Source organism: Microtus ochrogaster, chromosome 1, assembly GCF_000317375.1.
Source record: "Microtus ochrogaster isolate Prairie Vole_2 chromosome 1, MicOch1.0, whole genome shotgun sequence".
Classification (NCBI taxonomy): domain Eukaryota; kingdom Metazoa; phylum Chordata; class Mammalia; order Rodentia; family Cricetidae; genus Microtus; species Microtus ochrogaster.
Genome location: NC_022009.1, coordinates 123,966,996 through 123,992,564, shown reverse-complemented (window position 1 = coordinate 123,992,564; position 25,569 = coordinate 123,966,996). Strand labels below are relative to the sequence as shown.

Below are 25,569 nucleotides of genomic sequence, written 5' to 3'. Positions count from 1 at the left end.
AACCAGAGATACAAGCAGAGATACAGACACAGAGAGGGTGTGTGTAACTTTCTAGAGAGCCTTAAGAAAGATGAGAGATGTGGAACCCAGGACAGAAGAGAACCTTCTGATTAAGGGAACATTCTGGCTTCAAACCTTGCGTAGATTTACAGGACGCTCCCTTAGGTAAAGAGGAGTAAGGTGTCTGCTCCACACCCACTCTCCCTTTGCCAAGGTCTCACAGAACCACAGACACGCAGGGAGGTTTATTAACTCTCTTAGAAGTAGGAGGTTTTCCCCTTATAATTATTCCTTGCAGAGGAAGACGGAGCAAACCAATCAATCTGGGGCTGTTTTAAGAATCATTTTGAGATGCAAATCTGGGTTACAAAAAGGGAAGTACTTAGTTTTAAAGTCGCAGGTAGAAATGAGAGCCCGGAATCTTCCTGAGGGGTGGAAGAATGGGTTGCCCCTCAGCACACCCTCAGGGACAGGTCGGGCGAGAGGAAAGAAAGGAATCTGGGCTGTCCTTATCCTTTTACGTCCTGGATCTGGAAGGAGACTGGAAGACTATTCTAACAGATGTAGCACGGAAACGGATGCTAGAGATATGCCGGCAGGGGGAGAAAGTGTTGAAAAGAGCGAGAAAGAAACAATACTTCTGAGCCCAAGTTGTAGCTTTGAAGAATACAGAGAAATTCAAAAGCAAGGTGAGGTTTTGGGACTGACTCGGCAGCCCTGGCTAGCTAGCTTCTCGAACCTCAATAAGCTACTTCAATGATTAAGATTTGACACAACAGGAAGACGACTTAAAAAAGAGGTGCATGACATCCCATCCTAAGTCCATCATCCTGTGGAGCGTTTAAGTTTATGTATGACAAGAAGTATCCATGAGTACGCAGTCTTGGTCAAGGTGTGGTACCCGCAGCCATTCAGCCATCTGATTGTCCAAGCTTCCAGTCTCTCTGCCACAGTGAACTGACAAAAACTTCCCGTGATTGGCAGGCGGTTGCAACCTTTAACTTCTCTCAGCCGGAGACACCTGGAGGAAATTCCAATTCCTTGGGGCTTCTTTGTTGCAATAATCCATTAACCAAATGGAGCGTGTAAGTGTCCCATTAGAATATCTCCTTCCTGCTAGAATTCTAGCAGTAGAAAGAGTGCTCAATTCAACTAAAATCCCAGCTGCCACGCAGCTTTCTCTTTGGTTGCCCTTGGCTGCCCTGTCTCGGGGAAATCCCACACGGAGTCACTGGCCTCTCAGTTCTGGGTTTCCTGCCCTTTGGCTCCAGTCAAGCTCTGGTGCCAAGCTTAGCTCCTCTATAGACCCTGTAGGCGGCGCCAGCCGCGCGGGGCGGTGCTGGTGACTGGGAAGTTCGAGCCCGAGGTTGAGGACGTCTCCTTCCCTCACTTCCCGGTCCTCGCCATAGGGGTCCAGACAACCGGAGGGCGCGGTCGGGCGAGAAGTGGCGGTGGAGATTCTCCAGGTAGGTCGGTCGCTCCCGCTGCAGGGTCCCTGCACCCCTTCGAGGGCAAGAAGTGCCAAGGGCTACGGGGCAGCCGCTGGGAGCTCCGCGCCGCAGCGGGGATCCGGTTCCCACCGTTGTGCACCTGCGCCCCCAGCCGTGCGGCTGGGCTTCGGAGACAGGTGTTTCTAGTTGTGGTCGCTGAGGGAAGTGGGATACCCAGAGAGGGGAGGAGCACTGTATAGTGGCAGCGACTGAGGAGCCCGGAGCCTGTCAGCCTCTATAGCTCCAGGGTCGCCGCCGAAGAGAAGGGAGCATCCACAGTGCCCCTGAGCCCTAGAACTCTCGGTTACCACTGCGCTGCCCCCCCCCCCCCCCCGGCATTACCGGAAAGGACTGCCCTCCAGCCCAGCCCTCTGGCTTGGAGCCCGGTGCAGAGTCGGTCGAGACAGTCACTTGTGGGGGGGGGGGTGTCCGCAATCACTGTTTCGGACTAGGAAGCAGTGAAGGTTGTTTTGCCACCTAGAAGGGGAAAAGATGTCGCGTGAGGCGGTCCAGACTATTTCTTTCTAACTGAAATCTTACTTCTTGGTGTGTGTGGGATGGTGGTGGGGCTTCATGTCTCTGTGTTCCTTCATCTCTGGATGCATCCGAGTCTCATCTCTGGTCAAAAAACAACTCACCGAAACCGCATGCAAACAGAGTGTGTGGCGTTCTTCACAGAAGGACTCTCCTAGGGTCCCCTTATGACTTCCCGGTTCCATAAATGAGAACCTTGTGTTTACTTCTTAGACTCCAGGAAAAGGCTTTTCTGTTTTCAAAAAGGAGAAATTACTTCGGGTGTAAACCGCTTAGCTTGCTGGGACGATTTTGATTTGACTTAAGGTTTTGCCTATGCTACCGAATCTTTAGCAAAGAACAAAAGGTGCGTGGGTTGGGGACTCGTCTTAAAGACCCTCTTTTCTTCCCCCAAAGGGAAACAGCGAACACCGTGACTATTGGAAAATGTCACCATATTCTGAGTTTCTTTCTGTTCCAAGAACAGAATAGAACACTTGTGCCTTAAGTTTTCAACTTTTACCAAAATTGCCAGGTGTTGACAATATTTTTAGAAGTTTCCAAGCTACCAGTTAACCTTTTCGAACTTCTAAATTTATAAGCAAATTAACATTTGCCTGGATAAATGCCCAATGAGAAATCACCCCCACGTTTGAAGAAGTCAAATTAAGAGAGAACACAAAAGGGGGGCATCAGAAAGTACATATGCAATGATTGGAAACTTTGAAATGCTTATTTATATTGAATAAGAGGAATCTCACTTAAATGATAAGATGGATAGTGTCAGAAGAGACTTAGCATCTACAATCTACTTGTTATCTGCTGGCATATCTTTTCGAGAGGGTCTGATGTCTCATGGGCTGGCCTTGGACTCACCACAGGACAGTGGATGGCTTTGAACTACTGCTCCGCCTGCCTCCACCTCCTGGAGCATTGGGATCACGGTATGCACCACTACCTCCTGTCTAATCCACATACACTAGCAAAGCGCACTACTGATGAGCTATATCCCAGGCCTGTCACCTGCTGATTCCAAGAGATACATCTCTTAAGGACACTAAAAATCGAAAGGGAAAATGCAAAACCAGTTAAAAACGCACAAAAGGATGCTATAGGGCTGGAGAGATGGATCAGCAGTAAAGCTCACTTGATGCTCTTCCAGAGGACCTGGATTTAGTTCCCAACACCCACATGGTTATAGGGAATCTGCTGCCTTCTTTCTGGTTCCTAGGGTTCTGTACACACGCGGTGCACATGCATATACTCTGGCAAAATATAAATATACAATAAAGTGGCGCTTGCCACCAGGCCTGATGGCCTGAGTTCAATTTCCGGAATCCACATGGTAGAAAGAACAGGCTTCCTCAGATTGTTCTGTGATTTCCACTCATATGTTGTGGCACATGTATGTCCCCCCAAAATGAATAAGTGCAGAAAGAATTTTGGAAATTTTGGTGTTACTTAACTGAGCAAATATACCAATGGCACATGGGACCCACAAGGGCACTGGGAGAAAAGTGTGGGCTTCTCCCATGAATGCATCAGCCAAGTGAAGCAAACCACCACCTTTTGTTCATGTGTGGGTTTGGACACAGCTTTTTGGACTTGACGCTGCAGAAGGAGAAGGTTCTGATGGTCTGTATGCTCCTCATCTCATCAAACCGTTGACTCCCTCTGCCTAGGGCTCCAAATCACCCTCTGTCTGCTAGTAATAGGGGCAAGGCAGACTGAGTGGGCATGGAATTTTTCTTTTGGTCAGAGACTGGGCTGTTTCCAGGCCTGAATTTGGTTTATGTGTCCCGTGAAAGAGGTGGTTTAGTCTGGTGGGATCATGAACCACAGGGACAATGAATCAAGGAAGAGACATGCTTGATGAGGCAAGCTGGAGGCATTAGAGAAACAGAAGCCCATATGACACTCTTGTTCCATCCCCCATGTATTTGTTTGTTTATTCTTCAACCCACATTTACTGAGTCCTGTTTTTTTTTTTTATCTTTCTTAGATGGTTGTGGTTTTTTTAGTTTCTTCACTGGCTGACAAATATCTGCTAGCATTATTGTATATATCATAAAATTATTTTTTTTAAAGATTGTATTTATTTATTTATCCATTTATTTATTTATTATGTATACAACATTCTGCCTCCATGTATGCCTGCAGGCCAGAAGAGGGCACCAGATCTCATTACAGATGGCTGTGAGCCACCATGTGATTCCTGGGACTTGAACTCAGGTCCTCTGGAAAAACAGTCAATGCTCTTAACCACTGAGCCATCTCTCCAGCCCCCCAGAAAATTAATTTTTAATCTTCATTCATGGTTTGCATTTGCTTCCAACTTACTGTTTATACATATGCACTTGAGAGGGGGCTGTGCCCGCGACGGGGAGAGCCGTGATGTGGCAACCGGCACACTCACTCACCAGTGCTTCATTCATTTCCAGGTCAAATCTTGGAGGATGCTCCGTGTTCTGTGGACCTTATGGATCTTGGTGGCCATAAAAGACCTCCGAAGGGAGGGCTGTTCTGCTCAGGCGCCTCTGTCATGTGATGCTGGTGTGTGTGATGGCCGTGCCAGGTCTTTCACCTCCATTCCCTCAGGACTCTCCACAGCCGTGAAGAGTCTTGACCTGTCTAACAATAAGATCACCTCCATTGGCCATGGTGACCTGCGGGGGTGTGTGAACCTCCGGGCTCTGATGCTGCAGTCCAATAGGATCGACAGAATAGATGAAGGTGCCTTTTCTTCCCTGCGCAGTCTTGAGCACTTGGACCTGTCTGATAACCACCTATCTGACTTATCTTTCTCCTGGTTCAGGCCTCTGTCCTCTTTGAAATACTTAAACTTGCTAGGAAATCATTACAGGATACTGGGGGAAACATCACTGTTTTACAACCTCACAAATTTACAGACTCTCAGGGTAGGAAACGTCGACACCTTCAGTGGGATTAGGAGGCTAGATTTTGCTGGACTGACTTCTCTTGACGAACTTGAGATCAAAGCGCCAAGTCTCCAGACTTATGACTCCCAAAGTCTGAAGTCGATTCAAAACATCCATCACCTGACCCTTCACCTGAGCCAGTCTGATTTCCTCCTGGCGATTTTTGCAGACATCCTGAGTTCTGTGGGATATTTAGAACTGAGAGATATTGGCGTGGCCAGCTTCCGCTTCTCAGAACTGTCCACAGATGAAATAAATTCGCCGATGAAGAAGTTAGCATTCCGAAATGCAGGTCTCACCGACCAAAGTTTTAACGAGCTGCTGAAGCTGCTGCGTTACATCCCGGAACTCTTGGAGGTAGAGTTCGATCACTGCACCCTAAACGGAGTGGGCGATTTCCAACCCTCTGAGTCAGACATCATGAGAGAACTAGGCAAAGTAGAAACGCTAATAATACGGAGGTTGCAGATCCCCAAATTCTACTCAGTTACTGATCTGAGTGCTGTGTACCATCTCCTAGAGAAAGTTAAGCGCATCACAGTAGAGAACAGCAAGGTCTTTCTGGTCCCTTGTAAGTTTTCAAAGCGTTTGAAATCATTAGAGTTCTTGGACCTCAGCGAAAATTTGATGGTTGAAGAATATTTGAGAAACTCAGCCTGTGAGGATGCCTGGCCTTCTCTCCAAACTTTAATTTTGAGGCAGAATTATTTGAAATCACTAAAAAGAACTGGAGAGATTTTACTGACTCTGAAAAACCTGACTGCCCTTGATATCAGCCGCAACAGCTTCCGTCCTATGCCTGACACTTGTCAGTGGCCACCAAAGATGCGCTTCCTGAACTTGTCCAGTACAGGGATACAGGCTGTGAAAACATGCATCCCAAAGACGCTGGAGGTGCTGGATGTTAGTAACAACAATCTCGACTCATTTTCTTTGTTTTTGCCTCGGCTCCGAGAGCTCTATATTTCCAGAAACAAGCTGAAGACTCTCCCAGATGCCTCCTTGTTCCCCATGTTACTGGTCATGAAGATCAGAGAGAATGCCATAAACACTTTCTCTAAAGACCAACTTAGCTCTTTTCCCAAATTGGTGACTCTGGAAGCAGGCGACAACCACTTCATCTGCTCCTGTGACTTCTTGTCCTTCACACTGGGGCAGCCAGCACTGTCCCAGGTCCTGCCCGACTGGCCAGACAGCTACCTGTGTGACTCTCCACCCCGCCTGCGCGGCCAGAGGGTTCAGGAAGCCCGGCCCTCAGTCTTGGAGTGTCACCAAGCTCTTCTAGTGTCTGGCGTCTGCTGCGCCCTTCTCCTGTTGATCCTGCTCGTAGGCGGCCTGTGCCACCATTTCCATGGGCTGTGGTACCTGAGAATGATGTGGGCGTGGCTCCGGGCAAAGAGGAAGCCCAAGAAAGCTCCGTGCAGAGACATTTGCTATGATGTCTTTGTTTCCTACAGCGAGCAGGATTCCTACTGGGTGGAGAACCTCATGGTTCAGCAGCTGGAGAACTCCGACCCGCCCTTTAAGTTATGTCTCCACAAGCGGGACTTCGTTCCGGGCAAGTGGATCATTGACAACATCATCGACTCCATTGAGAAGAGCCAGAAAACCGTGTTTGTGCTTTCTGAGAACTTCGTGAGGAGCGAGTGGTGCAAATATGAGCTGGACTTCTCCCACTTCCGGCTCTTCGATGAGAACAATGACGCGTGCATCCTCGTTTTGCTGGAGCCCATTGAGAAGAAAGCCATTCCCCAGCGCTTCTGCAAGCTCCGCAAAATCATGAACACCAAGACCTACCTGGAGTGGCCCTTGGATGAAGCCCAGCGGGAAGTGTTTTGGGCAAATCTGAGAACCGCAATAAAGTCCTAGGTTCACCATTCAGGTCCGGTCTTGCCCTAACCATGAACTGTAGCAAAGTTTATTCTGACATAATTATTTAAGTACATAGAATTGTACCCTTGAGGATTTAAATATAACTGATAATTGTGAGCTTTATCTTGAGTGCTGTCATATAAATATTTTATATTACGGTTTTTCTGTTTTTCCTTATTTTATAGATAACCAAGGTATCTCTCCATTATTGATATCCAAATAACCTGTTTCCTTAGCATATCTAGAAAAGGTACACACAGACTAAGATTTAATGCTTCAGCGCTTTCTGGACAGAAGCACGTGGGAGTGGCTACGGAGTATTGTGGGAGTGGCTACGGAGTATTGTGGGAGTGGCTACGGAGTATTTTCCAATCTGCTATCCTACCTGCTATCCCTCTGTGCAACATCTCAAGGACAAGGAGTCACAATGTTTGGGTACTAGAGATCTCAGTATAAATGGCTCAGGTTGCATTTTTATGTAAACTGAGTTTGTCTTTCTGAGTATTTGATAGGGTTCTCTAGACATAATTCTTTGAAATAATATATGTAACCTAAGACGTAGCAAATCTTGTCTTTCCATGAGAACAGAACGAATAAGTAGAGTATAAATACAATATTGATTTGGAAGGATCTAAAGGAAGGGTCCCGTGTTCTGGTACAGAACTCCACTGGATTTCAGCTGCCCATTCCCAGTGTCTAGTTGCTCTGGCTCCTATCCCCGTCAGACAATCTGTTGCTTTTTCTTCGGAGAAAAGTCTTGTTTCTAATTCTATAAAGCTTTCTGTCTAAAAAAAAAAATACATGTGAACATAGTATTTGAAAATAATTATATACTTAGAGGTTTTTTGGGATTCAAAATAACTCCATGTGTAGTCATCTGAATACAGATACCAGTGCCTTTAATATTCATAAGTAAGATTTGGTAGTGCATAAAATTTTAATGGGTCATTCTTTGCTGAGAGTTCTTCACTGGTACTGGTATTCAGCAACTTTTCTTTTTCTCTTCTTTCTTCCTTTTCCCTCCCTCCCTGTTTTCTTTCTTTCTTCTTTCTTTCTTTCTTTCTTTCTTTCTTTCTTTCTTTCTTTCTTTCTTCTTTCTTTCTTCTTTCTTTCTTTCTTTCTTTCTTTCTTTCTTTCTTTCTTTCTTTCTTTCTTTCTTTCTGATAAAGGGTTTCTCTGTGTAACAACCCTGAATGTCCTGGAACTTAGTTTGTAGACCAGGTTGGCCTTGAACTCACAACTTTTGTCTTGTGCTGGGAACCACATGTGGAAATGGCTTGAACCTTCTTTGACCTGTGTTAATTCTGGGCCAGGGCTAGGTTTGTGTGGTTAGTTAAGTTTTGGAATCAGAGACATTTGGGTTAACAAATATTCAATCTTGGGCAAGACTCTTGACCTAATCCAAAATATTTTTTCTGTCCCTAAAACGGGCAGTGTGATCTGTACATGCTGCAACATTGAGGTTTTGAGATACAGCAGGATTAGAAAACCACACTCCCTGGTTGCCTTCGCTGTCAGAAGGATTATGGAGACAATGGTATCAGAGCTGCCCAAATGGGACCTATGTGTGCATGTGGAGTTAGAGGTTGCCTGTTGTACATCTTTGCTACCGGGACAGGTATTTCATAGGAAATCATTCGTTTTTGTGTTTTATCATTAATATGTTCCTATTATGTACACTATAGAGAGATTAGTGACCTTGTTGTCCATAGAAAAATGCCCTCAAGGAAGAAGTTTGTTAGTGTATCATGAGTTTTAGTGTGGAAAACTCAAACAGTGCTTTTTTAGGATCCATTACAGTTTTTTTTAAATCAAGAATTTAAACAGCAATAGAAATACCTTCACGGTTTGATAGATTTAAACATACCTTTCATCTTTATTACTCATCCTGCTGAAAGTTAGGTTCGGCAAAGCGGCAGGGTGCAGCATTAACACACACAGAAATTGATAGCCTTCCATAAACCAGTGACAGCATACTGAGGAAGAAACCAGGGAAACAATCCCATTGATGGTAGTCTAGAGAAAATACCTTGGGGTAAGTTCAGCTACTGAACTGAAAGACCTCTACAATAAAGACTTTAAAAAACGGAAGGAGGAAAGACATGCTATGTTCCTTGAGCCAAATAATTTCTATTATGAAATGGCCATGCTATCAAAAGTGGTCCGCAGAGTTGGTATGATGTCAGTGAATGTTCATATACTATTCTTTACAAAAATAGAAAAAAAAAATCTTAAAATTTGTGTGGAAACACTAAAGGTCCCAGATGGCCAAAGCAATCCTAAGTAAAAAGAATACTGCTAGAGGTATCACCAGACCTGACTTCAAATTACACCAGACAGCCATAGCAATAAAATAGAATGATGCCACCATCCAAGCAGATGTGAATGGATGAGCTACAGCAGAGTTTCCAGATATAACACACACTGAGAAAACAGTGGAACCTTCGGCAAAATATGCTAGTAAAACTGGGTGTCTGCACATAGAAGAATATAGCTACACTTTATATCTCATTCTGTGATGTGGGAGTCCCCTCTGTGTGCTGTGGTCACCATTAATGAATAAAGAAACTGCTTGGGACCTATAGCAGGGCAGAACTTAGACAGGAAGGGAAAACTAAGCTGAATGCTGGGGGAAAGAAGGGCGGAGTCAGAGAGAAGCCATGGAGCCACCGGAGACAGATGCTAGAAACTTTATCCAGTAAGCCACAGCCACATGGCAATATACAAATTAATAGAAATGGGTTAAATTAATATGAGTTAGCCAATAAGAAGCTAAAACTAATGGGCCAAACAGTTATATAATTAATACAGTTTCTGTGTCATTATTTCTGGTCTAAGCTAGCCAGGCAGCTGGGAACCAACAAGCGGCTCCCTCCCACAATTCTGCACAGAAATTGACACCAAAAGGGCCAAGGACCTCAATCTAAGAAACTCTGAAACTGATAGAGGAAAAGGTACCAGGGAGTGGGTTCTTTGCACAGGTATTTCTACCATGTGGTTTGTAGGCTTTTGCAACTAGCTTATGAGAGGAATGCTGGAGAATTTGAAGCTGCAGACGTGACAAGCCCTTGCATGCTATTCTCAGAGATTACTGACCATCCCAGGGGGATTTTGGAAGACCAGAATGGCAATAGCTATGCAGGCAGTAAAGAACAGCTCTTGAGGGTTCACAAGAAGAAGGATTCACCAGGAATGGGTCAGGCACCACTCATGCCACAGTCTAGCAAAAAATCGGTCTACAGTCTGTTTCTGTTATGAAAGTTTGAGTACCCGAATTCAGAAGTAACGGATTAATTTATTTGGTGGAGGAAATATCAAGAATGTGTAACACACAGGCTGGGAAATGGTTTTGCTTGCATTAGTTAGCCAGGTTTGTGGAGAGAGGCAGAAAGAAAATGCAGAGCAGATTTGAGAACTTTGTTGTGTGGCAAGGAGAAGAATTTGCACGTGTTTCAAACCATGAACACAGCAGGTGCTATAGGGGAAATGACAGCTGTTAAAGAGATCAGTACAATAAAGAGGAAACCATACATTTTGAAATAAATGTAATTTGAGGGTAAGATTCCACCCATCGAAGGCTCCATGCTGTGAAAACGAAGGACTCGCACTGGGAAGAGGGTTGTCTGGAGTCTACTGAGAAACAGCAGCCCGAGCAGGGTCAGCCACAGAGGCTGCTGTAGTCACAGTCCAAGGGGGCTTGGATTCTTGCTCAGCTGGCAGTAGGACTTGGTATCAGCTATATGGCGCTTGTTCTGTAGGCATGCAAAACACAAGAGTAATTGGTGGGCTTGCATCCTAAACCACAGGCATGAAGCAGAGAGGGCAAACCTGAAGTGGCACAAGTCTTTAGACTCCTAAAGCTGCTTCCAGTGATAGACTTCCTCCAGCAAGACCACACTTTCTCAGCCTCCCAATCAGCCCTGAGCCCAGGGAGAGCATCCCCATTCAAACTGCTACAGGATCCAGCATATCTGGGTCAGTTCTTTCCAACTGGTCTTATGTAGTCTGTTGACCTAGTTCCTTTTGTCACATTAACTTACTCTCTCAATGGTGTGGGAGGTCCTTCTGTTTGTGTGTTGCTTTCATTGGTTAATTAATAAAGAAACTGTTTGGCCCGATAGGGCAGAACTTAGGTAGGTGGAGAAAACAGAACTGGATGCTGGGAGGAAGAAAGAGAGTCAGAGAAGCCATGGATCCTCCGCCTGAGACGGTCACCGGTTAGAATCTCCAGTAAGCCACTGCCACATGGCCACACACAAATTAATGGAGATGGTTTAAACTAATATGTAAGCGTTAGCCAATAAGAAGTTAGAGATAATGGCCAAGGAGTGTTTTAATTAGTGCAGTTCCTGTGTGATTATTTTGGGTGTAAGCTAGCTTGGCAGCCGGGACAAACAAGCACCCGGCTCCCTCCGCATCTAACATCTCAATAAATGTTTCTGAAGGGTGGTTCTACATGCTGGGCACTGCTGTGGATATAGTAGGGGATGAAACAGATGAAACTTGGCTTCATGGAGTAGAAGACAAACAAAAGTACATGGCTTTGATTTTAGATACTGATGAGTTCTCCAAAGAAGTCACCATCAGGTACCAAAACAGAATTGTGCCTCCCATCTGTGTGTGTACATATGTGTACATTGTGTATGTACATGTGTGTGAACCAAGGAGTGATTCCTTATTCTTTAGTTCAGCCCTCAGGCGGGTTCAGTTTGACAGTACCCAGGGTCCCAAAAAAGTCATGGTCCTCTTGTTAGAGCTTTGAGGGTAGCTAAGTGTGGATGGGGACTTCCTAGTTTTAGAGCTGCCTATGCTGACAGGTATGGAGAGCAGAAAAGATGTATTCCTTGAGTTGTTGACTACTTAATGCCTCTACCAACAAGAAGATGATCTTGTACTGAGGGTCACCATTGTATATGCGGCACATGTCGCAAGCTCTCAAACACTTTGAAGAGCTGATCAATCAGCAATCAGTCAAACAGGGAACACAATGCCTATGCCAGGAAGAGATATAACAAGTGTGTTTCGTGCATGGGTGAAATAGTAGGTGTTACAAGAAAGGGGAAAACACACACTTTGTCTATTATGTTGTTTAGCTTTCAATTCTTTCCACAGAGATAAATTAGGTTAGGTGTGACATCAGACTTTGTTTCCTCGAACTCTTTGGAGTTCATCTCCAAATTCCAAACAGAATACTAATGTTTTTTTTAAATATTTATTTATTATGTATACAATATTCTGTCTGTGTGTATGCCTGCTGGCCAGAAGAGGGCACCAGACCTCATTACAGATGGTTGTGAGCCACCATGTGGTTGTTGGGAATTGAACTCAGGACCTTTGGAAGAGCAGTCAGTGCTCTTAACCTCTGAGCCATCTCTCCAGCCCCAGAATACTAATGTTTTATGCAGGACCAAGGATTTAACTCCCACAGTGAAATGCATTGAGGAAGTCTGTGATGCTATCCCAGTTTGAGGAGACAGCTAATGCCTTGAACTATTCCAGTCAGCACTGCTGGACCACCAAGTAACAAAGCCAACCCAAGATCTCTGCATACAGCATGTGTGTACTCTCTGAGCTGAGCGTCAGTTAGGGGTTGTTTTCCATAGAGCTAGGCAGAAGAAATACCCATCAACATCGCTTGCAAATATAATAAACAGTGTCTCAAATGGGGAGATTCCTCTTTTAAATTCTATGTGCTTTCCTAAGAGTTTTGCATGGTGATTTCCATGATTTGCGTAGTCCCAGATGCTAGAGAGACTGAGGCAGGAGGAACATTGAGCTTGAGAGATTGGAGTTAGTCTGGGCCACATATTGAGAGCCTGCCTCTTGAGAAATAAAAAATGATAAATACATAAATAAAGCATTTCAAAAAATTTGTAGCATTATGGTTATTGCTATTTATACCACACTCGTTTTCTGAGAACAAATCGAGATCACTCATGGTAACTCCAAACAGCAATAAAGGCAAGGGTATATGTTGAAAAAAGAAAAAGAGAAATCCATCTCTGGGAAACTAGGAGGTGCTTCATGTGAGCAAAACCTGAGCTCTGGATCCCCGGCAGTGGACACGCCCGAGGGCGTTCGGTGCAGCAGGAAGAGCAGCGTCAGTTTATTCTGGAGGTCACATCTTTTGTTTTTTTTCCAGTATCACTAATAAATTGTGCAAAGGGAGCTTAACTGATGCCCAGTATCACTGGCAGCAATATTACAAAGGCCAGCTTCTTCGCACAGCCTGTCCTTGTATAAATATCAGTAAGAGTATATGTTGCACCCAGTGGCTTGCTCTTTCTAGACAATGTAAGGAAACCTGATAGCTGGCTCTCTAGCAGATGGACTTACAGCCGTTCTGTAAGTTCTTAACGGAAGGTCGAGGAACCCAGTCACATTGCCTTAGAAGGGGATTTCAGAAACAGAAGGTAAGGAAGGAGGGGGAACACCCTGCACACTGTGCACTTCCAGACTGAGCCAACTCTGTGGGCAGAGCAGGTGGTCTCACCCACAGCCTGGCCCTGAGACCCGAAGGCCTAGGAATGCAGGATCTTCTGATATCCCAGCTGGAAGAGCCCCTGTGCATAGGAGTCAGAGATGAGACACTATCAATAGCTACCACACAACCACATGGTTTGGGTTGGTGAGGAGCAGAGGAGGAGAGGGGAAAAGTTGCTTCCCCAGCACTGTGAAGTTATTGACAGAGAGTACAGAGGTCAGCCTCCCTTAGAAGATGTAGAGCAGACGAGACCACCTTCTCAGTCCCTCTGCTTAAGAGGCAGTAAGCTCAACCCCCTTCAATCCTTAGAAGAAACATGTTATGGTCTTGGGACAGAGCTATGGAGGACTAAGTCTTTCTAGTTAGCTCTGGTTAAAGGCTGTTACCCTCTTGTGAACTTAATAGGACTCACGCTTATTCTATTAGGCATCCTGGTGCCTATTAAAGTCTTAGTTGCTTGGGAGACGGCTCACTGGCTAAGAACTCTGGTTGTTCTTCCCGAGGACCCCAGTTTGGTTCCTGGCCCCCGCATGTGATCACAACTAATTGTAGCTCCAGTTCCAAGGCCTCCAGTGCATATTAGTGGCGCACAGACACAGATGTAGGCAAAACACTGAAAAACACATTTTTTTTGAAAGTCCGAGTTGCTCCCTTGAGCTTCGCGGATCTGTGGGTCTTCATTTTAATATCATTGTTGCTAGAATTAGTCTAAAGAGAGATGAGGCATAACAAGAAATTAAGAAGAAAAAAAGCTAAGAGGCAAGGCAAGGAGAAACGTAGTCATTTCTGGTAAAAATAAAAATTTGTTCTGCCCCCAAATGCTCTCCCACACTAGTTCACAATCTGGACTTTTAAAGTTTTAATTTTAATTTATCTATGATTTAACCACAAACCCATACTACTCAAGTACGTATCCACCCATCCATTCAACATCTCCATTATTCTTCCTCATATTGGTCTCATTTTCTGAGCTGCCCTGACACATTTCCAGTAAAATCTCTTAACATGAAAAGTATGAGCCATAAACGGTAGAATGGTCTTGGGTATTTAATTTCCTAGCCAGAATAGGAATACTGGCATAGGCAATTTAGAAAAAGTTGTGTTGAAATAGGTTGTTAGAGACAACAAACATTTTATACCACAACAAAGATGATGGCGGTTCAGGCTGCACAGAGCATCCCTAGACACATCTAAGCTAATATTTTGTATGCTTCTAGAAGGATACTGGTTATTGGTCATTCTCTTCAGATCAGCCTTCTCTCTGCAGTAAGGACATGCCTCCTTCTTCCTGACAATATATCAGCCTCGTGTGCAGAATTCATGAGAACTGAAGTGCCTTGTTAGGGAAGGTCAGGAGAAAGCAATACATGACCAGTGATTGTGATGGTGACCTGGAGATGATCCTTCTGTCTGGGTCTGTTGGGACCATGGTTCACTCTGAGTGTGCATGTCCTCACTTTAGGGAGAGCCTGGGAGAGCCTGGGACAGGTAGGATGGAATGAGGTGACTCAGGGTGTGTGTGTGTCTGTTTGTGTGTGAGGGGGGGGGCGGTGGATCAGCTTCATGGCCCTGTTGAATTTACTTAACAGTTTGGCCTTGTTTGTTCTCACCTTACTTGGTTAAAATAAGAATTTGGTGAAGAACGTGAGGACTTTTTGTATAATAATTTCTTATTTTTTTATTTGCGTTTCCCTGACACTCATGTTTGTGCCATGCTCTGATCCAAATGCACATGCGCTGATGTTCCCAATCGTAGATTCTGTGCGTGGCTTGCTATCTTGTTTGAGTCCTACGACAGGTGCTGGGGTGAAGTGTGTTCTCAAGCTTCTAGCTCTCCACCCACCCTGCCCCGTCCCTGTCCTGACTGAACCCAGGTCCTCATGCGTGCTAAACATCACCACTAAATTGCAAATAATTCTAATAACTTCTCAAATGTTTTCCTCAACTTTTAAAAATTGATGATAAAGGAGGAATTATTTTAGTATAATATAAACACAACAAACATCTCATATTCTAGCATGCACAACTTCATGTACATATATCATCTCTAGACTGTCTGCCCACTGTCCTCAATAGGGTATGATTCCTGTTTCCTGACAGGACTGGGAATGGATTCTAAGACAAGAGAACCCACTGTGAAAACTCACAGCCTCTTAGGTTACAGTTACCGCATGACCACAGGCAACTCATCTTTTCCCCTTGCCACCAAGCAAGTGTCTGAGAAATGTTTGTCAAATGAGTATTTGAATGGATGTTTTGAAGCTAATTATTTTTGGAAATTAGTATTTCCACGCTCTCCAGGATTTCAGATTTGGGAAAATGATTAGTTTTTACTACTGATTGATTCACAGTTCTTGGTCTCAGTGTGGTTTGTGGTCCAAGAGCACATGGTTTTCTAGCCAGCCTGTTACCCATTCATGCTGACAGCAATGATATAGAACTTCTCTCCCTAAGAAACAGAGGTGGGAGGTGGGACCCTGGTGAGGCCATCAATCTAATTCCCCCAGACAAGTTCTCTATGCAACTAAGAGTTTCCACTATTTTATATCCTTGGTATCTGGGACATTTTTGCAATGTGCTTGGATTAACATAAAGTATATTATAAGAAGGATCGTGAGCTCAAACCCACACAGCCAGCCTTTTATTTAAAAAGGCTGGCCTAGAGCCACACCTTCCAGACAGGTACAGTTCTGGGATCATGGAGCCAGGGTCGAGCATCCCCGTCTTCTCTACTGTGCTCTTTCATCTCCGAAGTTTCTATGCTGGAAGTTTGCAAACTTGCCGAGCTGCCGCAGAGAGAAACTCAGAGTCTCTCCTGGCTAATATGACTCATATTTGATCACTCCTCACCAATATGACTCATGCTAAAATGGGCCATTAATAATACTCCCCGCAAAGCATACTTAAAGGTGACTACATTTCAGATTACACATGCACACATGTACAGCAATCCCTGAGGGCTTTTAAAGATGGAGAGAGAAATATTTTCACTTGAAAATGGCAGAGGAGGCTCTGTTCCAACACTTGAAAAGTAAATCATACTTAAAACGAGGGCCAGACTTGGAATTTCTAATAAGAATGATAGTTTCTTGGGGTGTGTGTATCACACTAAGGGAAAAAAAACCCAACATTGTAGAATTCCATATGGGATAGCTTTGTGTTTCTTCCCTTACATTTTTAAGGCTTAAATGTTGAAGAAAGGCTCCTATTACATTTGAGATGAATTTGGACCCGTTTCTGACTCTCATAGCTGAACCAGTGGAAAGTATCCAGATTAAACAGGACTGAATCATTGGTCACACGCTTCGGAGGCATTAGACTGGATTAGGTGGGCTGCAGTGGCAAAGGGCAGCTGGTTCAAGCATGTCACCACGCCAGAGCTTTGGTCTGACCAGGGGCCTGGAGACAGTACTATAATATCAGTGCTATAATGTAAAGATGAGCGATGTCCTGATGCCTACTTAGGAACAAACAAAAATATGGACTACTGGTTAACCAGACACAACTTTGGCATCTACAATCCCAGTCTTGGACAGCTTGGACTGATTTGTTCAAGGGTCCAGCATTTCTAGCTGGGGCTAGTCTCATAGAAACCTGGCTTATATGTCCAGGTGTATTCATTGTGGTATGATTGTGAAATAGCCCTCATGGGTTCATGTGTTTGAACTCTTACTTTCAAGGCGGTGGCACCAAATCTGAAGGCTATAGAGTCTTGAAGGGGTGAGGCCTATAGGGTGGAAGAATGTGGCAGTGGACCGCTGAAGTTATAGTCAGCCTTTGGTTCCAGCCTTGCCCTCCGTATTATGGTCAGCCATGGTATGAACAGCACCCACCCCATGCTCCAGTCACCATGCCTGCCCTGCCACCATGAACCAAAACCCTCTGAAACTGTGAGCCGGAACCAGTCTTTCTTTCCCCAAGCTGTTGCTGGGGAGCCATTTAGTCCTAGCTATGGGAAGGTAAGGAATACAGATTCCTACCATTCCAGATTCTCCAGCCAGCAGAGAGCTGTTGGAGCAGGACCTCATGGGCAGCAGTGCTAGGTGGTCCCAAACCAAAATGCCAAATGCCAGTCCCTCCTTCTGCGCCCTAAAGTGTGGGGCTGCCTTATGGTGTCACCCTTTTTTAAAGACCCCATCCTAGAAATTTTACAAGACATTTGGTTTTCCTCTCCCCCACTCTGTTGCTACAAGTGGTTCCTAAGACTATTTCCAGTCAGCCTGGACTTTGTATATGTTGCTCTACTAAGATTTAGACACCAGGCTCTGTAACAGTGTTTCTCAACCTATGGGTTGTGACCCTTTGGGGTCAATTGATCCTTTCACAGGGGTTGCCTGAGACCAGAGAAAACACAGATATTTGATTCACAACAGTTGACAAATTACAGTTATGAAGTAGCAACAAAAGCCATTTTATGGTTGGGGGTCAGCACAACATGAGGAGCTGTAGCAAAGGGTCACAGCATTGGGAAGGTCACAGCATTGGGGAGGTTGCAGCATTGGAAAGGTTGCAGCATTGGGAAGGTTGCAGCATTGGAAAGGTTGCAGCATTGGGAAGGTTGCAGCATTGGGAAGGTCGCAGCATTGGGAAGGTTGCAGCATTGGGAAGGTCGCAGCATTGGGAAGGTTGCAGCATTGGGAAGGTCGCAGCATTGGAAAGGTTGCAGCATTAAGAAGGTTGCAGCAGTCAGCATTGGAAAGGTCGCAGCATTGGGAAGGTCGCAGCATTGGGAAGGTCGCCAACCACTGCTCTATATGAGCAGCCTCACATTCTTCCCTGCACCTCATACACTCAGCAGGGTTTGTGCTGCTGGCATGAATCCAAGGTCTCCTGCACACTAAACACATGCGTGGGCACCGAGTGACACCCCAACACTCTACTGCATTCTTTTTCTCACTCTCAGCCCCCTTTTCTCTCTGCTCCTTTTTGTCCATATGTTCACGGCTACTGCAGGCTTCCCCAGGCTGCGCCCTGCTCACTTGCAGCAGGCTTCCCCAGGCTGCGCCCTGCTCACATGGAGCAGGCTTCCCCAGGCTGCGCCCTGCTCACATGCAGCAGGCTTCCTGCCCATGTGGGATGAAAAGTCTTCTTTTAAAGGAAATAAAGGGTGAGACTCACCTTAATCCGCACTGATTATTCAGCAGGGTTCATCAGAAAGTCTCAAGCAGAGATGGTCAGAGGACAAAGGTCCGGGGCTCCACGGAGATGGGGGCAGAAGGGGAAGATGGGAAGTCAAAAACTTCAGGAAAGCCAAGAAAGGGTTCTGTGGAAGGATCTATGTGGGTACATGACAACTTGCAGGTGTTTTCAATGAGCTCCTCTTCATCAGGTGCCACAAAGGTCTGCCCACAGATCACACAGATATCGACCAACAGACTCCTGGTGGGCATTGGTCTGACACTGTAGGGCTACCAGGGAAAGGAAGAGGATGCTGTTGGAGAGGAGAGAGCCTGCCGTCGCGTGTGCATGGGACAGCCACTGCAGGTACTGTACTAGATAGTCCTTCGGACCTGGGGTCTTCATTGCTTCTGGATTGACTAGTCTCTGAGATGCCTTTTCCTGTAGAGACAATGCTCAGAGGTGCTGAGCATCCGCGGTAGGGCCCATTTAGTACCAACATACCCAGAGTGCATTGCGATTGTCGCCATCCATCAAACCTCCGCACTTATTCTGCCTCTGAGCGGCAGTTACCATCCACAGTAGTGGTGATTCCGCCATCAGGGCAGCCGAGCTCATCCAGTCCCTGGGCTCTCCCTCCCCCTCCCTCCCCCTCCCTCCCCTTTTTCTCCTGGAAATTCCCATTCAGAGACCTGGATCAAATCGCACAAGCTATTTCCTTTTCAAGACACCTACATTATTATCTACACTCTCAGCCCAATCAGTTGCCCTGAAAGCAACACATTAGAATTTGAACTTGGAAAACCATCCTTTTCCAGAGCTGCTGATGAGGTTTTGATTGACAGTGGCAACACATCAGGATCCTCACAGAGTGAAAGAATTCCTTTGGGACATAGCATTTATCTTATGACAGTTTTAGGTTAAAAGACAACATCCAGAGATTAGGCAGAGAGCGCCACACATGGTTTTGTCTGTCGTTATTAGGAGATCTATTTGAAGGACCTGGCAGACAAGTCTGTGGGGCTAAGTCAGAAACCCGCAGGGCAGGGCTGTCTGGTTAAGTCTGGGATGGGAATGGCGGACCCTGCCTGGAGGCAGGTTTCTTCTCTGGACACTATAAGTTTTATTTTTCAGGCCTTTGCTTAGAGAAGGTCAACCCACACTACTAACTTACTCAAAATAGCACAGTTCTCTCTTTTTTCTGCTTGTTCTTCTCATTCGTTTCTGGGCAGCTGTCAAGGCTGATGGCTTGCCTGCCCTGGAGGTTTTCTTTTAGACTCTAATAAAATGAGAGAGAGAGAGAGAGAGAGAGAGAGAGAGAGAGAGAGAGAGAGAGAGAGAGACCTTCATAGCTACATTTAGATCAGTGTTTCAACAGGCAGCTGGGTTCCACAGCCCATAGCAAATTCAACTATCACAACCTCCGTGAGAGTGTGTGCCCATTATCAGTGTGGCAGCATTTGGCAGGAGTCTGTCTACTCTTATACACTTGTTGATTTTATTTATTTCTTTTTATATCAATGAAAACTCTGGGCTATTTATTTTATACTCCAGGTAATGAGTTACTGCTGCTTCTGTGGCCAGCAGTGCATGTTCGAGGCTCTCTCTCATGTGACCTCCCTGTCACTGTGGGCTTTGTTTTCAGTGCCTTTTTACCTTTGGTTGCTACAGTGTCCTCTGGGCTCATGCTGACTGTTCCTTACCCAGACTATAACTAGCTATTTCTCTAAGAAGCCCTGAGTTCTTTTATTGTAGGGTAACTCTAGAAACCAGGATCCGGGCAGTGGGCACCATTGCTTCCAGGATCTTTCAGCTAAGACAACAAGGAAATGTATCTGTGCATACTAACGTGTGTGCACACATGCCTATAAATAATTCTGTTTGAAACTCTTTGCATCTTTACTAAGCAAAACAGGATAACTGTTAACTGATAACTCTGATTTTAGCCCTTTGCTAATATGGAGTATTCTGGCCATTTTTCCTTGCTTATCTGTAATCTCTCATTCTGGCAAGGAGAAATTCGAATTCCATTATTGGCTGTCCTTTTATTCAACAGTTTCTTTCCAGAATGTGCATATAAAAGATCAAATTCATTAATCCATAGCTCTGGGGCTGGGGACCATATATCATTGAGAGTACAGTGCTATGTAATATGTAATTTCTTCCTGCTTTCAGACCTAGAATCTTCACTCAGTATAAATCAGCATAATACCCCACTCCACCCAACACAGACACGCACGCACTTACTAACTCACTCACACACACACACACACACACACACACACGCACTCACTTACTAACTCACACACACACACACGTGCATGCACACACCCCAACCCAACACGCACACACATACACACAGACATGTGCGCATGCGCTCACACCCTCACCTAACACATGTACATGCACATGTACACACACCCAACTGAACATATACACGCATGCATACACCCCAATCCAACACATACACAGACACACAGACACACACACTACACATCCTGTCTTCAGTAAGGTAGTTTCACATGTTTGCAATACAGTTAGGTTACTTCTGTCACAATATTTTTTTATCTTGGGGTTCTCTAACCTTCTAAATAGTTTTTTTTTTTAAATTTTGCATGCACAAAGATAGATCCCTTCTGCCGCATAGTTCTGTGAATTTTTGAATGTGCAATGTCATGTGTCCATCAGTCTAGTATCAAACAATTCCACTACTATAGATAGAAGTCTTCTTCTGCTCCTTTCCGCCAATCCTCTCAGTTCCTAGCCCCTTGGCAAGCTCTGATCTGCTTAGCATCTCTGCAGTGGTCCCTGTTCCAAAACGTCCAATGAATCAGATCAATGTGTAGCCTTTTTGGACTGGCTGCTCTCACTCAGAAACAAGCATTTAAGGCCCATCCATTTGTGGATGGTTTGAGAGTTTACTCCTTTTTTAAAGTTGTTTTTTACAAAGCAGATGCGTTGGCTCCGCTCCCAGCGACTCTGACTTAATTGGTCTCGTGTGGGGCTCGGATACTAGCAGGGGAACAAAGGTTGACTCCTCCCTTACTTTCTCCTCAGTCCCAAACACATGTGCCAGTGTGAGCCTTCATGTGTGCACAATGCACCCAAACACATGTGCCAGTGTGAGCCTTCATGTGTGCACAAAGCACCCGTATGTATACACCGACTTACTGGTGACGGGTGTAGGAGGTCTTTCTGTATTTGTGTTGCTTTCATTGGTTATTAAAGAAACTGCCTTGGCCTAGTTGATAGGGCAGAACTCATGAAGGCGGGGAAGACAGAACAGAATTCTGGGAAGAAGGGCAGTGTGGCAGATGCCATGATTCTCCTGCCCGAGATGGACACTGGTTAGACTCATGCCAGTAAGCCACAGTCAAGTGGAGATACACATTAATGGAAAATTAATGGGTTAAATCAAGATGTGAGAGTTAGCCAATAAGAGGCTAGATATAATGGGCCAGGCAGTAATTTAATTAATACAGTTTCTGTGTGGTTATTTCGGGGGCTAAGGTATTTTTTTTTTTTTTTGGATTTTTCGAGGCAGGGTTTCTCCGTAGCTTTTGGTTAGACCAGGCTGGCCTCGAACTCACAGAGATCAGCCTGCCTCTGCCTCCTGAGTGCTGGGATTAAAGGCGTGCGCCACCACTGCCCGGCTAAAAGGTATTTTTTAAAAAAATAGATTTTGGGCCTGGAATGAAGGTGGTAGAGATTAGTAACCTATAGCACCGTGGGATGGGATCAGGGGAGAAGTCTAGGGAGCTGGTGCTTCATGACTGGGCTGCCTCACCATTGAAGCTCTTCTTCCTGGTCCATGGGGGGAGGGGGAGAACACATATACTCTTCCTCTCATGCTCATAAACAAGCAGAAACAGTATCAATGATCGTCTTAGAGACAGGATGTCTGTTTTGTCAGAACTGGGAGTGAGAAAGTTGCTTCCTGTGTACGCCTTGATCCTGATGAGAAGCTCGGTTTCCCACACTTTTCCCTTAGGCAAGACATGGACGAGGGACCACTAAGGTGTGGCATTCAAACACGTCACCTCTGAGGTCCGGTTGCCGGTCTAGAAAGAGGGTACAATTGAGCCTGGGGCAGGCAGGGAGAACAGCAGGTGCAAAGGAAGCTAAGTGCATGTCCCTTTGAAGCCTGCTCCACAAAGGAGGAAGAGCCCAGAACCTCATGCTACTACTTACACATATCTCCCACTTCAGACTGGCTGTGTACAAGACACAGGAAGAGCAGGACAGAAACTCAGAGAAGCATGGAACCCTTGGGTGGGAGCGTTCAGAGACATAGACATGCTAGCCACAGGTGAATGTTCCCGCCAGGAGCTACACCCATTTTGAATTTTAAGAAAATAAAAAATTAGCACAACTATTTGAGATTCTTTTTAAAAGTCCAGTCACAAATGTATAGTCAGCACACATTTTACACTCCTTCCACATGCCTGCTTCTTCACACGCTGTACCATGGAGACCAATCTTCATGGCAATATTACCCCAGCTACCGCACATCATAAAATGATTATTTGCTTATGTGGCTAAGAAGTCAACTCAGGCCTTCACACGTTAGACAAGCTCTCTCCTATTGAGCTATATCCTAGCCCTTCAAATACTATTTTTATTCTATTAGATGGTGCTTCAGTCAGACATAAATAAATGGCTTTTGTCATGGCTCATCTTGGATTAATTTCTTAAATGTTGGCAATTGGAAAATGCTAGGCATGATAACTTGAATAAGCAACATTTTATGTTACAAAGTAACATCTTCCCCAATACTTCTATATAAAGAATGCATTTTCTTGACATTTAAAAAATGTATTTATTGTGTGTGGTGGTGGTGGGGTGGATGGGCACATGTCATGTGGCTCATGTATTAACGTCAGAAGACAATTTCTAGGAGTCGGTCCTCTCCTCCACCATGTGGGTACCAGATATTAAACTCATGCCATTGGTCTTAGCAACAAGGGCCTTTATCCATCCTTGCTGACCTCAGGAATGCATTTTCTAATTAACTAACAATGAATAGTTTCTGATAGAATGAGACTCTAGAGAACAATGAGAACCAGGACAGCACCGAAAGAAATGGTGCAGATGTGTACAAAGAGGATGCTTCTTCCTCCGTCTTAAATGGTTTCAAACAAAGTAAGCAACATTTGCAGCTCTAGAAGATGCCAGGTAGTCTGAGCAGACCTCTGCGAAGGCTTGCCCCATTGGTTCATAGTTTTATGGCATAGAACAAGGATCCACTCCCCAAATCCACGGAATCTCTAGATTTGACTCTATGGAAAAAAACAGACACAAGTAAGAATGTGGTATTTGGGCCAGGCAGGAAGGGCTGGAGCCTGGGAAATGCTATTGTCATAATTTTTAACAGAGCTTTGTGGCTATACATTTGTTCAATAACTTGTTTTGCTTTTCCCTTTTAACAATGAGGACTGTAAGTTTATCTTGCTCAATCTGTATCACTCAGCGCCAGTGGACAAAGGAATCCTTGATGAGTCCCCTTTGTCCTTGGGTGATATGCCCAAACCTACCACAGGTGCAGGAATTCTTGGGTTGTACCGAGCTGTACGAATGATGTGTTTTATCCTATGCATTCATACACATGTATCTCTTCTGAAGATTAATTTACAAATTAAATGCAGTAAGAAGCATTTAAAAACACAGACATTGAAACAATTAATGCAGTGTAGTAAGTGTCTGTGCTTTGAGAATGAAGTTTATGAAAATGTGGGCTACTTGTATCAACACATTTGTATATGAACACAGTATTACGGTTCAGTGGTAGCTGATCATACAGCTGAGTTGGTTACTAAGTGGCTCGTGTGTGCATAGCATATACTTGGGGTGGGCAAGTACAGGCAAAGGGTGATCCGTGTTGCAGCTGAGACGGAGCAGAATGATGAAGGAGTCCATAGGCTGCTGAGCATAGAACGGCATGAAAATCGTTGTTGCTATTCATTTACAGAATTTTCCACTTACTGATTGAATCTTTGTAGATTATGAGTAACTGAAGCTGCAGAAAGCAACACTACAGATGGAGAGGAACTGCTAGGGTCATGTGATGTGGGATTCCTCTATGACAGCTGTGAATATTATTGGCTAATAAAGAATCTGATTGGGCCTATTGTAGTGCAGAATAGGGCAAGGCGGGGATTCCAAACAGAGAGAGGAGGAGAGAGTAGGTGGAGTTGGAGAGAAGCCTTATAGCCGCCACAAGAGACAGGCGCCGGTACTGGGTGGAACTTTACTTGCAGGCTACCACCATGTGGTGATACACAGAGTAATAGAAATGGGTTAATTTAAGATGTAAGAGTGAGATAGAAATATGCATAAGCTAATAGGCCAAGCAACATTTTAATTAATGCAGTTTCTATGTGATTATTTCAGGTCTGGGCGGCTGGGGGACAAACAAGCAGCCTCCAACAACAGTCAGGAAATGCTTCTTTGTAACTCAGTGTTTAGACAAACCCATTTTATCGAGCTTCAAAATTTGGCTGGATGTAGAAAGGCCTGGGCAGCTGATGAAAACCATCTCCAAATGGCACTGTATCCCAGTTACATCAGAACCTCGGGATGGGATCGCAGGTCTTGGGATGAGAGCTCTGTAGCAATAATTTTTGAAGGTCCCTTGACTTCAAGGGATTCTAAGGGTAACTAACATTATTAACCACCAGGGCAATAACTCCTAGCCCTAAGCATATATTAGAACCACCTGGCAGAGACACTTGATGTCCTGATGCATGGGACCTCCCTCGAATGCTCCTGAGTCCATGGTTCCTGGAGCCAGGAAAGAAGTCTCGCAGGGTCGACTGTCAGGTACAGCAAAGGCTGAAGATCTCTGCCCTAGATTTGGGCTCTGTAAAATGTTTGTAAGTATTCTGATTTGCCTTAAAAAAGAGTCTGGAATCTGTATCATTCTCTCTTCGAATGGGAAAGCATGGAGACTAGACAGTCAACAGCTACCAGTTGAGAGGGAAGCTCTGTTCTTCAGTTCCGCTCTTCTATGCGCTGGCAGTCACACAGCAAGGAAAGCTTGTTTTTGCAAGGTGAGCTACATTTCAGATGCACTGGGCTTCTCTGTGATGGTCCTCTCACCCCTTTATAAAGGAAAGATCTTAAAAACAAAAAAAAAAAAAAAAAAAAGGCTGGG

At 44.9% G+C, this 25,569-nt stretch overlaps 1 protein-coding gene across 1 annotated transcript; it reads left to right on the top strand.

Annotated features, from left to right (window-relative positions):
* Positions 1–1,444: 1,444 nt before the first annotated feature.
* Tlr2 (toll like receptor 2) lies at positions 1,445–6,943 on the top strand. The gene is made up of 2 exons (XM_005344154.3): positions 1,445–1,466; positions 4,445–6,943. The coding sequence occupies exon 2, from the start codon at positions 4,460–4,462 to the stop codon at positions 6,809–6,811; it is 2,352 nt and encodes a 783-aa protein (XP_005344211.1). The 5' UTR covers positions 1,445–1,466; positions 4,445–4,459; the 3' UTR covers positions 6,812–6,943.
* Positions 6,944–25,569: the final 18,626 nt, after the last annotated feature.

Bases quoted from the DNA above. Each gene is read 5' to 3' on its own strand.
- Tlr2 (XM_005344154.3), top strand. From the start codon at position 4,460: ATGCTCCGTGTTCTGTGGACCTTATGGATCTTGGTGGCCATAAAAGAC.